General features: G+C 36.3%; 1 protein-coding gene across 1 annotated transcript in view; it reads right to left on the bottom strand.

Moving 5' to 3' along the window:
* LOC131573266 (guanine nucleotide-binding protein G(q) subunit alpha-like) overlaps positions 1-13,195 on the bottom strand; it is a 112,282-nt gene that overhangs the window by 63,169 nt on the left and 35,918 nt on the right. The window contains exon 2 of the mRNA XM_058827052.1: positions 10,746-10,930. Within this exon, the coding sequence (XP_058683035.1) occupies positions 10,746-10,930 (185 nt within the window). The remainder of the gene's footprint in view (positions 1-10,745; positions 10,931-13,195) is intronic.

The raw sequence follows: 13,195 nt of genomic DNA, 5'->3' as shown, positions 1-13,195 counted from the left end.
CTACATCCTACTGCAGCTCACCAGGCGTGTGAGAGAACTTAGCTCAGAGACTCTGTAGTTCATGGTGACCCAAGGCAGCACATGCTGACCATGCTACTGCTGCTCTCCATTTATGAATCTGTGTTGCAAACTGGATGGGTTCATCCTGGGACTGCACAGGACAAGACTGCTACTGCAAATACGGCAAAGGGCAGGGAGTCTGGGGCACTGGACAGAATTGCAGTTAATGATACTGGAAAGGAGGGAAGAAAGCTCTGCCTTTGAAGAGCCTCCCCACAACAGCTCTGAACACTTTTCCAGCACTGGTCTCCATTTTAAGGTCGAGTGATTGGTATTTTAGATATAACCACTGGTTTCTATTGAGTAAAGGCTTCACATAGCAAGATGCTGTAAGACAAAAGATATGAGAGACTAACACTCAGAAGGGCAAGATAACCATGGAACAGAAGAATTATTTTAAGAGACACGAGCCTTTTCCTTATTTATATAATTGGTTGTGCTGAGGGAAAGAAAAAAAAAATCTATGAAGTGCAGAGAACAATACTTAGCTCACTTACTGATTTTATTTATAAATGGTAACTGTGACGGCACCTGTAATATACCGTAACAATGTGGCAATTTATCTTTGTTTCTGTCATTAGATTCATCTGTTGCTGTAGTGAAGCATAATTAGGAGACGGACATGAAAACATGTCTGAATTTTGCATGCAGTAGGGTTCTTGTTAACTGTATTTTTATTGAACCTTTCAAAATATCTATGAACTCCAATTTCTAAGACAAAATTACTTCCTAGTGAAAGCAAGGATACCTTTATGCTCTTTGTAAGGATAAGATAGTTACCGTCTCTTCTTTTCTTGTACTGTACAGAAGGGATATTAGGTATTTTGTGCAATGTCTGCCAATTGCAAACCCAAAATTATGCCATTGTTTTCTGTTTGATTCCTCAGCCACCTGGAAATAACTTATTTTTAACAAGAACTGTAGTAAAATTCCCTGGAACTCTGCAGTTGGTATAAATCTTTATCTGCAAAGCAGGTGCTGGAAAATGCCACTATCAGGAATCGCATGTTTCACAATCATCTCAACCATTTTTTTCCAACTGTATAAAGCTGTGTTAAATACTGATTCACATGATTACTTCCATTACCCTTGCTGCTAGAGAAAACTAAGACTGTCCTGAGAAAGTCACTGAATTCTAAGAAGTCTGAAAGCTCAAAAGAAGTATGGGAACCAGGCACAAAGCACAGCAGTGTAAGAGTTCTCATTTAGTAACTTCTGTCATGTTCTTCTGCCAAATACAATTACACAAAATCTGAGAACACTCAAAGTGAAAGGGAAAAAAAAAATCCCACAAACCTTAAGACAAGGAGACAAATCTAATTGCCAAATCTAAATAATAAAAAAAAAAAGCTGTCTAAGGAAATACCTTACTTGATACCCTGTTGAGAAAGAACTGTGTCGTGTTCAAAGATTAATGACTTAACGAGACCGTCTGAACACTGGAAAAGCATTACTAAACAAACTCTTCAAGGACTAATCCTTTCTATACAAAGTAACATCTTGGTAACTCAGCCTACATATCAACTACATTGCTCCCTTCACCCATGTCTCTACCAACCCCTCTTACCAAGGTATATTTATTTAAATTTCCTCTCATTGTAGTAACTTCATATGAGAAGTCTAATTTTCATCCAAAGATGAAGGAATTCATAAAATCCAATTCTTGTGTAGTTTAGACTAGTAATGAAGGACGCAATGAAAAATTGCATTAAAATCTAGGAAAGCCAGAATTTTATTGCATTTCATGTTGGCAAGGATTCTGTCTGTTTCAGTACAACCAGACATTTAAAACACCTGCCTGGGATGCATTCATAGAAGGTGCTTTCTACTGCATATCCTAGCCAGTAAATGATAGATCAAAAAAGACCTGCTGGATCACAGAAATCCATCCAAGTGTGCCTTAAGAAAGTAACTCTGAACAGCACTGACTTCAAAGAAGAAAAGCTAAAAACATTACTGTTGCAGGTTCCTTATTTGTCAGATAGGCAAAACACTACCCACATTGCTGATTCATATGGTATGATCAGACAGCAGTGCGCAGGAAGCTCTACAGGAAGACCACAAAAGCTGACAAGTGTCCAAAAAGGAACAGATAGGCAAAAACATACCAGTAAGAACATACACACCCCACTGGAATCAGAAAACGACAAAGCTAATAGTGACCAAGCTACAGCTCCTACCAATCATTAAGCCTCAAAAATCTATCTCTCGAAAAGGTACACTTATTTTCTGAAAAAAATGAGATGAGGAAAATTTGAGTATTTTTTTACAGCAGGGAGTTGCTATTTATAACATTTTGCAATGCAGTGAATGAGTACTCCAGTATAGCAACCGCAGCCAGTGCAAGTCATTGTTTATCACACAAGAAGGACATGAGTTACAAGGCTTTACTGTCATGCTCTTCTCTGATTAGGATGGTTTTGGCTATAAAAACTTTCCCAGAAAAATAACTTTTTTTTTAAAAAAAACCAAATTTTCATAATTTCTTATCCCTGTCAGAAGTAACTAGAATATCCCAGAGGTGAAATAAAAAACTTCCAAGACTCAGCTTGGAAAAATGCTGACTGGTGTCTAGAATTTTTTAATAGAACAGGATCTTCAAGCAGTAAATGAACTATACACAACACAGTATCATTACAAAAATTCTGAAAGAGCTTCTAAAAATTAACAAGCATGCAAGAATAGACACATTCCCTCTAAATCACAAAAGGGTCCTTAGAACCTTCCTCACCATACTTTAAATACCACCTGCATGGTCTGTGTTCTCTCAGGAATGCTTCGTTTATCTCAGTGTACAGGCTCCTCTGCAGCCTCTGAGCAGTGTGCATTCATGTATTCCTCAATCTTTCCGTACACAGTCTTAAACATCTTCCCTTATGAGCAATTTGAATCATACACAAGTAATTCCAACTTTCTTTAATAAAAATCCATTTCATACTGCATACATAGCAGCAGATACATGTATGATACATATTTTCCTGTCTTTTAGTGATGTCTGGATACAATACCAACAGGTCCTCCATGGGTCATTACCGAAGTGCCACTTCCTTTTGCCTATTTCTTCCCCAAATTCCTACTGCACAGCTAAATTAAAATATCAATAAACTGTTTCTGAAAAGTGCCACCACATTTCATTTTCTCCTGTGCTCTTTTATTTGTAGACTACTGTACATCAGAATTTACAATATCTGATATGTTTTTGCATTGTTTTCAATGGCTTCATTTCCAGTCCTTCATCACTACTCTTTCAACTTTTCAAAGGTCCAGGCAGTATTTAAGAGTGACAGAGAAAGTAAAATAAATAAAAAGCAAAAAAAATAACTAAATAAAATTCATAAAGTACTAAGGTTGTATTTCAGCTTTAAAAAGAAATCCCTTTTCAATCCAGACTTTGAATAAAAGCAGCTTTAAAAAAAAAAAGCATAGGGCCAAAGGAATAATAAAAACGTACATTAAAAAGGTTTCAAAAATATTCTGTGCCAGAAATCAGTTTTACCATTCCTTGGGTTGATGACTGAAGGTAAAACCAATTAGTACACTGTATCTACAAAAGATACAGCTTAGAAGATTAACAACTAAACAGCCAAATTTCAACTCTGGCTAGCAGGTCATATTAAGAAAAATGGTAAGTCATCATCAGAAACAACCTTAACTACTACTTTAATTGTAACAGCTTTTCCACAGTATCATCTCAGAAACTCATATGTACAACAGGACTAATGAAGAGACAAGTGCAAGTTAGAGAAATGTTAGGAAGCAGCTCTTCACAGTTACCAACCCTACAACCCAATATTCAGGTTTTTTTGTCATGTTCAAAAAACTGTTCACAGAAGTGACTTGCTCATAGTAAATTACTTTCTTACCGACCCAGTAACTTAGGTCCACCATAGCAATCTAAACATTACATAATCTAAAGGGAAGAACTCTACACTTTCTTGACAAAGATGAAGCACATAACCATAGCCTTGTGATTGTCTGTTTGTTATGTAACTGTTAGGAAAAAATTAAAATGTAACATGACTAATGTCATGCTTTGATTTTCCTCTGCCAACCTACTCTTCCAGAAGCAAAACCCTGGATCCTTGCCTCATTACTCACCTGTATGCAACCACCCAAAGTGAACACAAGGTCTACGAATGGGGCTACAGGGGCCCATAGCCTGAAATAGGTAGGCATGTGATTGGACTGATGAAGTGCAAGTATGTAATCACCTCTTCATGGGCAGACTTTAAGCCTAATTTAACCAGGGAGAAGAAAAGAGCAAAATAATCTCTCAGAAAAAGCAGAGGTCAACGGAATGATGTGAATACCTCTACTGGGCGATACATCAAACAATACAAAACAATTATACTTCAGAAACAAAAAAAGGGGGTTGGAGGGAGCAAGGAGGGAAGGATGGGTGGTGCTTTGGTTTTTTTGTGGATTTTTTTAACTACTCTTGTCAAGCCAAGGCTGAATTTTATTGTAAGACAAAACCTGCTTGCATCTCAGACATTGTAATTTTTACCATATATGAAGAGCACACTGAACAAGGGACTGACAAAATCTGGAGAAAAATATTGTCTATTTAATCTGAAGAGCTATTAATTAAACGCAATAAACCTCATTTCAAGCATCTTGCGTGTTACTAGGAATTACAATGAAGAAACAAATAACTTTTAGTGATTCTGCATAGTAAAACTAGAACACAACAGGATCTGAATTCCCAAAAAAAAAAGGAGAAGGAAATATTTTCATAAATTTTCAAAGGAAAATATGACCAAAATACTTCAACCTGAAATTAATTTAGAAATAAGTATTAGACAAGCTTAGCCTATCTCCTGTAGAAATGAACTAAGTAATTAGGAAACTATTACTTTTAAATACTTTGTTCTTGAAAATATCTATATATAATTATGTTTATCCATTATTTTTGTAAAACTGTATTGTATAAATACTTATTCTTTAATAAGAATTATTAAATAGTGTTAATCAGGAAGAAAATCAGAACCATTCCAAGAGTACACAATCTCACTACCTTAAAACATATGCCGAACTCCTATTACACACAGAAGTTGCAAATTTCACATATTCACTGCAAGAGAACACCCTCATGTGAACATTTCCTTTCAGACACATAATATGCTCTGCAAGCAAAATAATTAAATGACAAACATATCTAAACTAAAATAGTCAGAAAGGAAGGAATAAAAATGTTAGAAGCGTGCTTTGCATTTATGGCCCTTTTTCCAGTGTGTAAGTGATCACAAAATCTACAAGAATCTGCCAGCATTATTATCACCATTAGTTGTCCACTCTAGCAGGAACTCTAAAACAACAGAAATGTAAAGATAAAACATGGCCATCATTTTTGTATATAACTTACTACATCTCATTAGCAAAAGGCAGTTAATCACTTAAAATGTTGTATTTAGAAGAGCTTAATGTAAAATGAAATATTAAAAAAGGAAGGAAAAAATCTTTTTGCTCTGCAAAGAGTAGCTAAAATTCAGTTTCAAATTTATTTTGAACTGCAAGCTGACGATTTCCTCATTTCGTATCAGTAAAATTAACTGCTATTTTACTAGAGAAAGGAAGAGTTTTCATTTACCTGTTTATTTTAAATAAAGTATTCGAAACTCTTCATGGGAGCATTCAACCCTGTTTCTCCAGCTTACTTCTCATATACCATCATACTCCCCACACATTTGGAAAAACAGCTAGAACTTGAGTTTCTGTTGCAATGAAGTATGAAACACTTAAGCAAAACATAACATGATGAAACAAGTAATTTAGTACTCCATTTGAGCAATAAGGATAAATTCAAGAGACCTCTGCTCTAAACAGAGAGCAAGCAAATGAGTGACTGGGAGAACAGAATGTCAACCACTACATATATAGGGGGGCTTTCTATTTGTTTTAATTCTACTCAAATATAAAGAAGGAAAACAGCAGAAAATAGGACAAAATGGTAGGCCACAGGTAAGTACATAAAGATGTGCTGAGGTCAAATAAATACATGTAAGACTGAGGAGGTGCCAGAAAGAAAGGCTTGGAATCAGAAGAGCAAATGACTGACAAGAGACTGATAAAAAGATGAGTAAGACAGCTGAGGAGAGGCTGCTATCCATTTAGGATTGTCCCAGTCCTCACAAAGGACTCTTTACGAAGCACTCAGAAGAAACTGCTCGTGACCTTACTGGAATCCCTAAAGCTCACAGATCAGTGTCCCCATGGGAGGAAACAAAGCTATCAGAGGGATGGGTTTTCCCTCATATTACAGCTTCTGGAAAAAGAAAGCAAGCTATCCTCAGTACCTCTGAATACATGTAGTTAAAGGACCGTATTTCAAATCGTCTATACACTCTCACATGTTATCTGACTGCAGTTACCTATTTCTTGCTGAAATAATGCCTACTGAGCTTCCTGGTATTAGAAGTATTTAACCCTTCTGCAAGACTTGCTATTTACTGGGTAATTTTACTTTGATATTGAGTGCTTGGAGAAACACCTCAGAGAACTTAAATACTAACCAAGCACTACAGATTGTTAAATACTAACCAAGAACCATACAGGTTTCTCCATCTGCTTTAAGAGCCATTTGATTATGGCCACTCTAAAGTGGTAAGCATTTTATGTCACTGTCCCAAGAATTTAATTCTTGCTTTTTTTGTTAAACAAAACAACCCTCCAGACTGAAAGACTTACCCTCCTGGTTTGCACACTACTGCCCTAGATTCAATCCTTTGCACTGTTTTGGGTGAGGTGTCTGCGGTAGGCCCTTTTCTCCAAACTGTTTGTTCAACATCATATTTCACCAAGAGAGCCAAACCACTTAACACCCCTAACTGTTAAACCAAGACAAAAACTTACGCAATCCGATTCCATTCCTGCTCCTATTGTCCCATTTCTGCCTGTAATTTTATTAGCCTTCTCCAGTGGATCTGTCTGACAGAACAAACCAAGCTAACAAAGCAATTATGGATCTGAAGACAATGCCAGTAAGATTTTGAACTTTGAAAGCATTTCCGATATCTGCTCATTTTGACTGCAAAACATTTCCCAAGAGAAACAGGCACAAATACAGACAAAAATTAATCAGAAAACATTCATAGAAACTTAACGGCAAATGTCTACCACTAAGTTTTCTGTTTCCAGCTTCTTGAAAAACTTTCCTGTAGCCTGTTCTTAAAGGCTACAGTTACTCACATTACCTTTATTGTTATGAATATTTAAGAAGTCTCAAAGGAAATGATAGGAATGGGATTCAAGTAGTTTCCTGCCTGTTAATCATCGTGGAGTGACACCTTCCTGATACTGTCTGCTGGAAGAGAGTGGCAACTTGTCTTTTGGAAGTTACACTAAAATGGAATAGTATAGGACAACAGCGGCATTTGGTGCTTAGTACAGTAGTAGATTCATTTGTCTAAAAAGACAAACTGCAAAAAAGCATAAGCCTGCACTTTGTTTTTTAAAAACTATGCATTTCAATACCTGTGGTTGCATAAGAAAGTTTGTATAAACAAAATTTCACAAAAGACAGGCAGTTTTCAGAATTGTTTCTGAACATTTCTTTAAAAACTAACACTTTCCCTCATTTCATTAAATACTTATTACCCTAAAATTCAAAAGTCATACAACAACTTCACAACTTCTAGTAAAAGAAATAATGGAAGCACAGTAAAATTTACCTAAAAGGAAACTGAAAAAGTCGTTAAGCAACCATTTCCTACGACAGAGAAATTGCTAAGAGATCACGCTCACCCATTATATTGAACATCAGAAGAGCTCACATTCTGAAGTTTAAACACAAAAAATTAAATGTCTTTCATCATATAATTCTCTACCATCAGTTCTGAGATATTAGCTTCTAAACACAGTTACATTTCTCAGTTGGCTTTCACTACTCTGATAATGAATCCTTCAAAACAGTCTAGGTTATTATAACATAGGAAAATGCATCTCACTCTCTGCCTCTTTAGTTACATTGGTGACTATGAAGCCAAACACAATCCCACAGGAACTGACTCGCCAAATTTAGATTTTGCCTCCTGCTATGTTGGTTATACTAAAATAACCCATTGTAAATGTTTTGATGTTGTACACCACACAAAGAATACAGCTGCCTACTTAACTGACTACTAGGGCACAGGGCACTGTAGGCACTTCAAATTTCAGCAGCAGTCAGAGATTCAAAATACTCCAATTTCAAAAAATCAGTTAAAGGTTTGAAAATTGGTACTGTAAGAGAAAACCATTTATACTGTAGCCCCAAAGTCTACTGCAGAATATGAAGAATTTGACCCAAAAAAAGGATAATTTTTCTTTAGGCTCAACCACATCAATACCAGCTTGACCTGCAATTTTCTAAACTACAGTGTAAAACAGCTACTGTGCTAAAAATACACTGTTACACAAACTTCAAGATATTCTCTCCAGAGATAGGACTTCCTGATAGGAGATTCAAATTAATAGGAAGTGTCCTTCCTGTGTTTTCTAGATTGCCAGACTAATGAGTTTGTTTTCAACAGCCTGTAAAAAAACGAAGGAGCAGATTTATCTGTTGACTAGTGCTCAGTGCTTTGAAGTGAAGTGACCTTGTATACAAAGCCAGTGTTGTAGACCACATCATGTCTATTTAGGCACAATGCTGTAGCACGTTTGGTTTTTCCTGTATTCCTGATGGAATTGTACAGGAATTGCCTTGAAAGACAGATAATTGGTAACTTTCATTTCACTCTGCAAGTAGCCCTATTAGAAACTGATGGGAATCCTTGCAAAATAGCTGAGTACAGACTCCTACTTTCAGTGAAGTAACTTCTATGTAGAGAAAGTGAACAGCTCTGGCCATGTCTATACAGCTATGGCTGTATAGAAACCTGACTGACTCAGCGATATAAGAACACTATGAAAAGTCAGCACATCTGAAAAATAACTACAGAACACATACTCTGTACCATAATACAAGGAAAAAGTAATCCTAATCGATCATTAGCATTTTCAGATACTAAGGCAAAGTGGCAGTCAACACCAATTTTGAACAAAAAATCTGCTTTAGGATCAACTAACTTTTCAGGGCAGTATGTTTTATGCTTTCCACACAGCAAAAACATGGAACCAAAAGGCTGAAATGCAAATGAAATTACAGCTTTAAAAACTAACTAGACATTTGATTGATTTATAGAGGGTGAAGGAAAAACAGATAGCTCCAGTACACAGCTAGACTAGGAAAGTTAACAGTCAAGAATCTTACCAATTACAAATTTTTCAATCTTTTTCATGTGCACAAAAAAATCCACCCACCATTAAAGAAGGTTAACAATATTGATTCTGACAGATGGGATCCTCCCGATTTCCTACTGCATGAAGTCATGCTCTTGCAAGACTCCTGTTATTGCAACATTACATCACCAACAAAGTGATCATCTGCAATGACTTCAGCAAATTCAAATGAAAAAACAACTCATCGTTAACCTGGTAATAAGCTTTATCTTTCCTACTTCCAAGTTAGCTGACTTAAAACACATATAACAGTTTAATAATTAAACTTCATATGTTCAGAAAAAAAAAATTCTAATATTAACCCAAGTACCTCATTTCCTCTTTCCCAGTTAATGAAGGATTTTTTTTTTTGTATCATAAATGTTGCTGCTCTTTGGTATTTTACCTTAACTAAAAAAAAAATAGAAAAAAAAAACTTTTGAGTAATTTAGCAAAGGAAGTATTGCTTTCATCCAGGACTACTAGATAATCATTTCTAATCATAGATAAATAGTCTTTCACAAGATGGAAACAAAGGTGAGCCATCCTCTTTGTCACAAATCTTAAATTCTACTTTGTCAGCAACTGATAAAAGTTGCTGATAATGGACCAATGGTAAAAATAAAAACAAGTTCTCAGGGAACTGTTATCAAACAATGCCTGCCTGAGCAGCGAGGTTGGACTAGATGATCCACTGTGGTCCCTTACAATTTGATCCATTCTATGACTCTGTGATATTGGGAGATACAGACATGTAATTCAGTGGCTTACCACATATATTAAGTAAATACTAAGCATTTCATTCCTAATCACAGAATGAGACCAACTATTATAGTTACTATACTATTAAAATCTGAATACTAAAAGAAAAACTGTAAAAAATTCAAGGTCATCAGTGATGACCCTTAGAAACATTTTAAATGTATTTTTTTCCTTTTAAACTGCAGTAACAACATCAATCTCAAGACTCTGACTGTTTCAAGGTCTTGTGTAGAAAATTTTAATTTAACAATCTATTCAAACAAAAACAGATATTCTCACCTATTTTTCTAATAATTTGAATTTTTTCCACTTGTAATGCAATAGCAATCCTTAAGCAGTAAAGTTTTGCTACATATCACTAGAATGGTTTAACTGTGCTCTAACCAGAGCACAGCCTTATAGGAAAGGACTGAAGAGTTACTGAAGTCGAATGGCAGCCTGCCATTAAGACTCTGTTCTGTGACAATCCCCCTCAGGCATCTTAAGAGAGGTCTCTTGTTTAAAGGAAGATTTGTGTTGTGAAAGTAGAAAGAAAGGCAGGGTAGGAAATGCCAGGAAACGCCCTTTTCTTCTGAGCTTTTGGTATTGCTTCTGTGATGTGTCATTTTTTTTGAGACCTTCAGTGTATTTCCGAAAATAAAAAAGAGGAAAAACTTCAGCTACAGAAATAACAAAAATCTCACCTTGTTATTTTCACACTTGTATGGGATTTTGAGGGTATCCATGGCCTTGATCATGGCCTGCATTGCTGTAAATATATTCTGGTACACCAGTTTTGTAAAGCCCCTTTTGTCTTCATCAGAGTAACCTGATCCATGAATGATTCTCATCTGCTTGATAAATGTGCTTTTGCCACTCTCTCCTGTGCCTGCAAGACAAATAAGAAGGATATGCTTTAGCCAGTGGACACAAACACGACTTTTTTTTTCCCAATGCTGACAGCTTGCTTACTACAGGGCTCAACAGTGTCAAGTGGTGCTTGGAAGGTAACTACAAGGACCATTTCAGTGTCAAACAGCAGCATCAATAGGAACTGAAGAACAACTGAATTAAAATTTGCATTTTGATTTAACAACTAAATTAATGAGCAAAATGGCACTGCAAAATATCCACATTATATATGACTTCGTATTTTAAAATCTTCTGTTCTTAAAGAGGTAATTGTCCAAAACTCTATCTTCATGAGACATTTCATCACAAAAATTCAAAGAGGAAGAAAACTAATCCTCCAAGGCTACTTCTCAGGAAATTACAGTACAGTAATCTGGTACTGCAAGCAACCAACACACTGTGTTTTGGGCTTTTTGTTTTTTGTTTGTTTTTTTTTTGCAGGAGTGTTGCCTTGTTTGGGTTTTTAGTTTTGTTGTATTTGTTAGTTTGGTTTTTTACTTTTTGTTTGAGGGGTGCGGTTAGGTTGGGGTTTTTTCATTTTAAGCTAGTATTGGAACAATCAGAGGCCATCAAACTTCAATCTCAGAACCATATGAAATCACTTAATTAAAATTTGGTTCATATTTATTAACGAGCAGATTCCTTCCATTACATTTTTTCATTTTTTTTTTATACTTTGTACTCCAAGTAGTTTATTGATGAAATACTACTTTTTGTCAACTTAAAGTTAAGATCTGCTTGTTGGAAACTTCACAAAGGTTACAACACACAACATTTTTCCTTTGCTCCAATTCAACAAGCCCATTTGTGACTATAAAAGCTTATCTATATTATCCCTGTGTTTGCTTAAGAGGAGGACTTGAATCTGCACAGCTGCGCAAGCCCTGTGTTCACCCAGCTACTCAGCCCTGCAGAAAACAAAATGCATTGCTCAGTGCTGTTTCAGACTTTCAGCCTAAAACTTTATTTCTGTAAAGCTATCATGCCTCATACCATAATATTCATATCCAGGACAATGGCAGCCTTAAAGGCCTCTTAGATAATGTTTTAGAAATAGATAATTGTTATCATAACAATTATTAGATTATTAGATAATGTTTCAGAAAAGTGTGTTTCACAGCAGTGCAATTTATAGGACTAACCCTTAACTATTTCTGAGATAGCACACACTGTAAAATCTAAGCCTCTAAAAACTTCTGCCCTTACCATGAGCATAATTTTGAAACCATTACTCCCATTTCCTGCACACATATAATGAACTTCTAATGCAAGTTTTCTTTACACACACATTCCCAGAAAATCAAACATGATGTTACATACTACAGAATCAGCATGGTTTGGGTTACAAGGGACCTTAGTGACCATGAAGTCATAACACCCCCCTTGCCATAAGCAGCGACATCTTCCATTAGGCCAGTTTCCCATCAGAGCCCCATCTAACCTGGCCTTGAATACAGCTAGGGATGGGGCATCCACAGGTTCTCTGGGCAATCTGTGCCAGGGCCTCACCACACCTTCACATGTAAAGAATTTTTTCCAGTACCTAATGTAAATCTGCCCTCTTTCAGTTTAAAGCCATTTCTCCTTGTCCAATCATGACATGCCCCCATAAAAGTCCCTCTCCAGCTTTCTTGTAGGCTCCATTTATGTAAAGAAAGGCTGCTAGATCATCTCCCTAGAGATCAAGACACTGACTGATACCAACTTGTGCTTTTTACAGCCTCATCCACTCATTACAGAACAAGTTAAAAAATACATCATGGTAGTACATTGAAATGTTACCTATCCACTATAATAAAAACAGAAAACAACACCGGGTAACAGTTGAACAAGGCTAACCTGAACAGGACCCTTCAGTGGGCCTGTTTCATCTGGTGAGAAGAAGAAAACCTGAAATTACGTAAGAAAAAAATTTACACATTCTTCTGAGAGGATATGAAGGCCTCATGGACTCTGTTAGCCGCTGCTTCCACCCCCATCATTCCATGAATACCTCTGATAAAAGGTGACAACAAAGGTGAAATGGCAGCGCAGTGGATTGGCATAATGGACCAATGGGGGAATAAAATATACTGAGACTAATTTTCTGCTGGCTACCACTGCACATTTGAATTTGTCAAGTCAGTTTTCTGAAACCAGATATGTAGTATCTTCTCACCTGTCAGTAGACTGCTGAAGTGACACAGTGTACCTCAGTGAATGAATCTCAATCATAAGCAGAATACCATTACCAGACTCCCTC

The sequence above is a fragment of the Poecile atricapillus genome, chromosome Z (genome assembly GCF_030490865.1).
Source record: "Poecile atricapillus isolate bPoeAtr1 chromosome Z, bPoeAtr1.hap1, whole genome shotgun sequence".
Lineage (NCBI taxonomy): Eukaryota > Metazoa > Chordata > Aves > Passeriformes > Paridae > Poecile > Poecile atricapillus.
The sequence above is the reverse complement of the archived record's forward strand: the minus strand, read 5'-3'. Positions and strand labels throughout refer to the sequence as shown.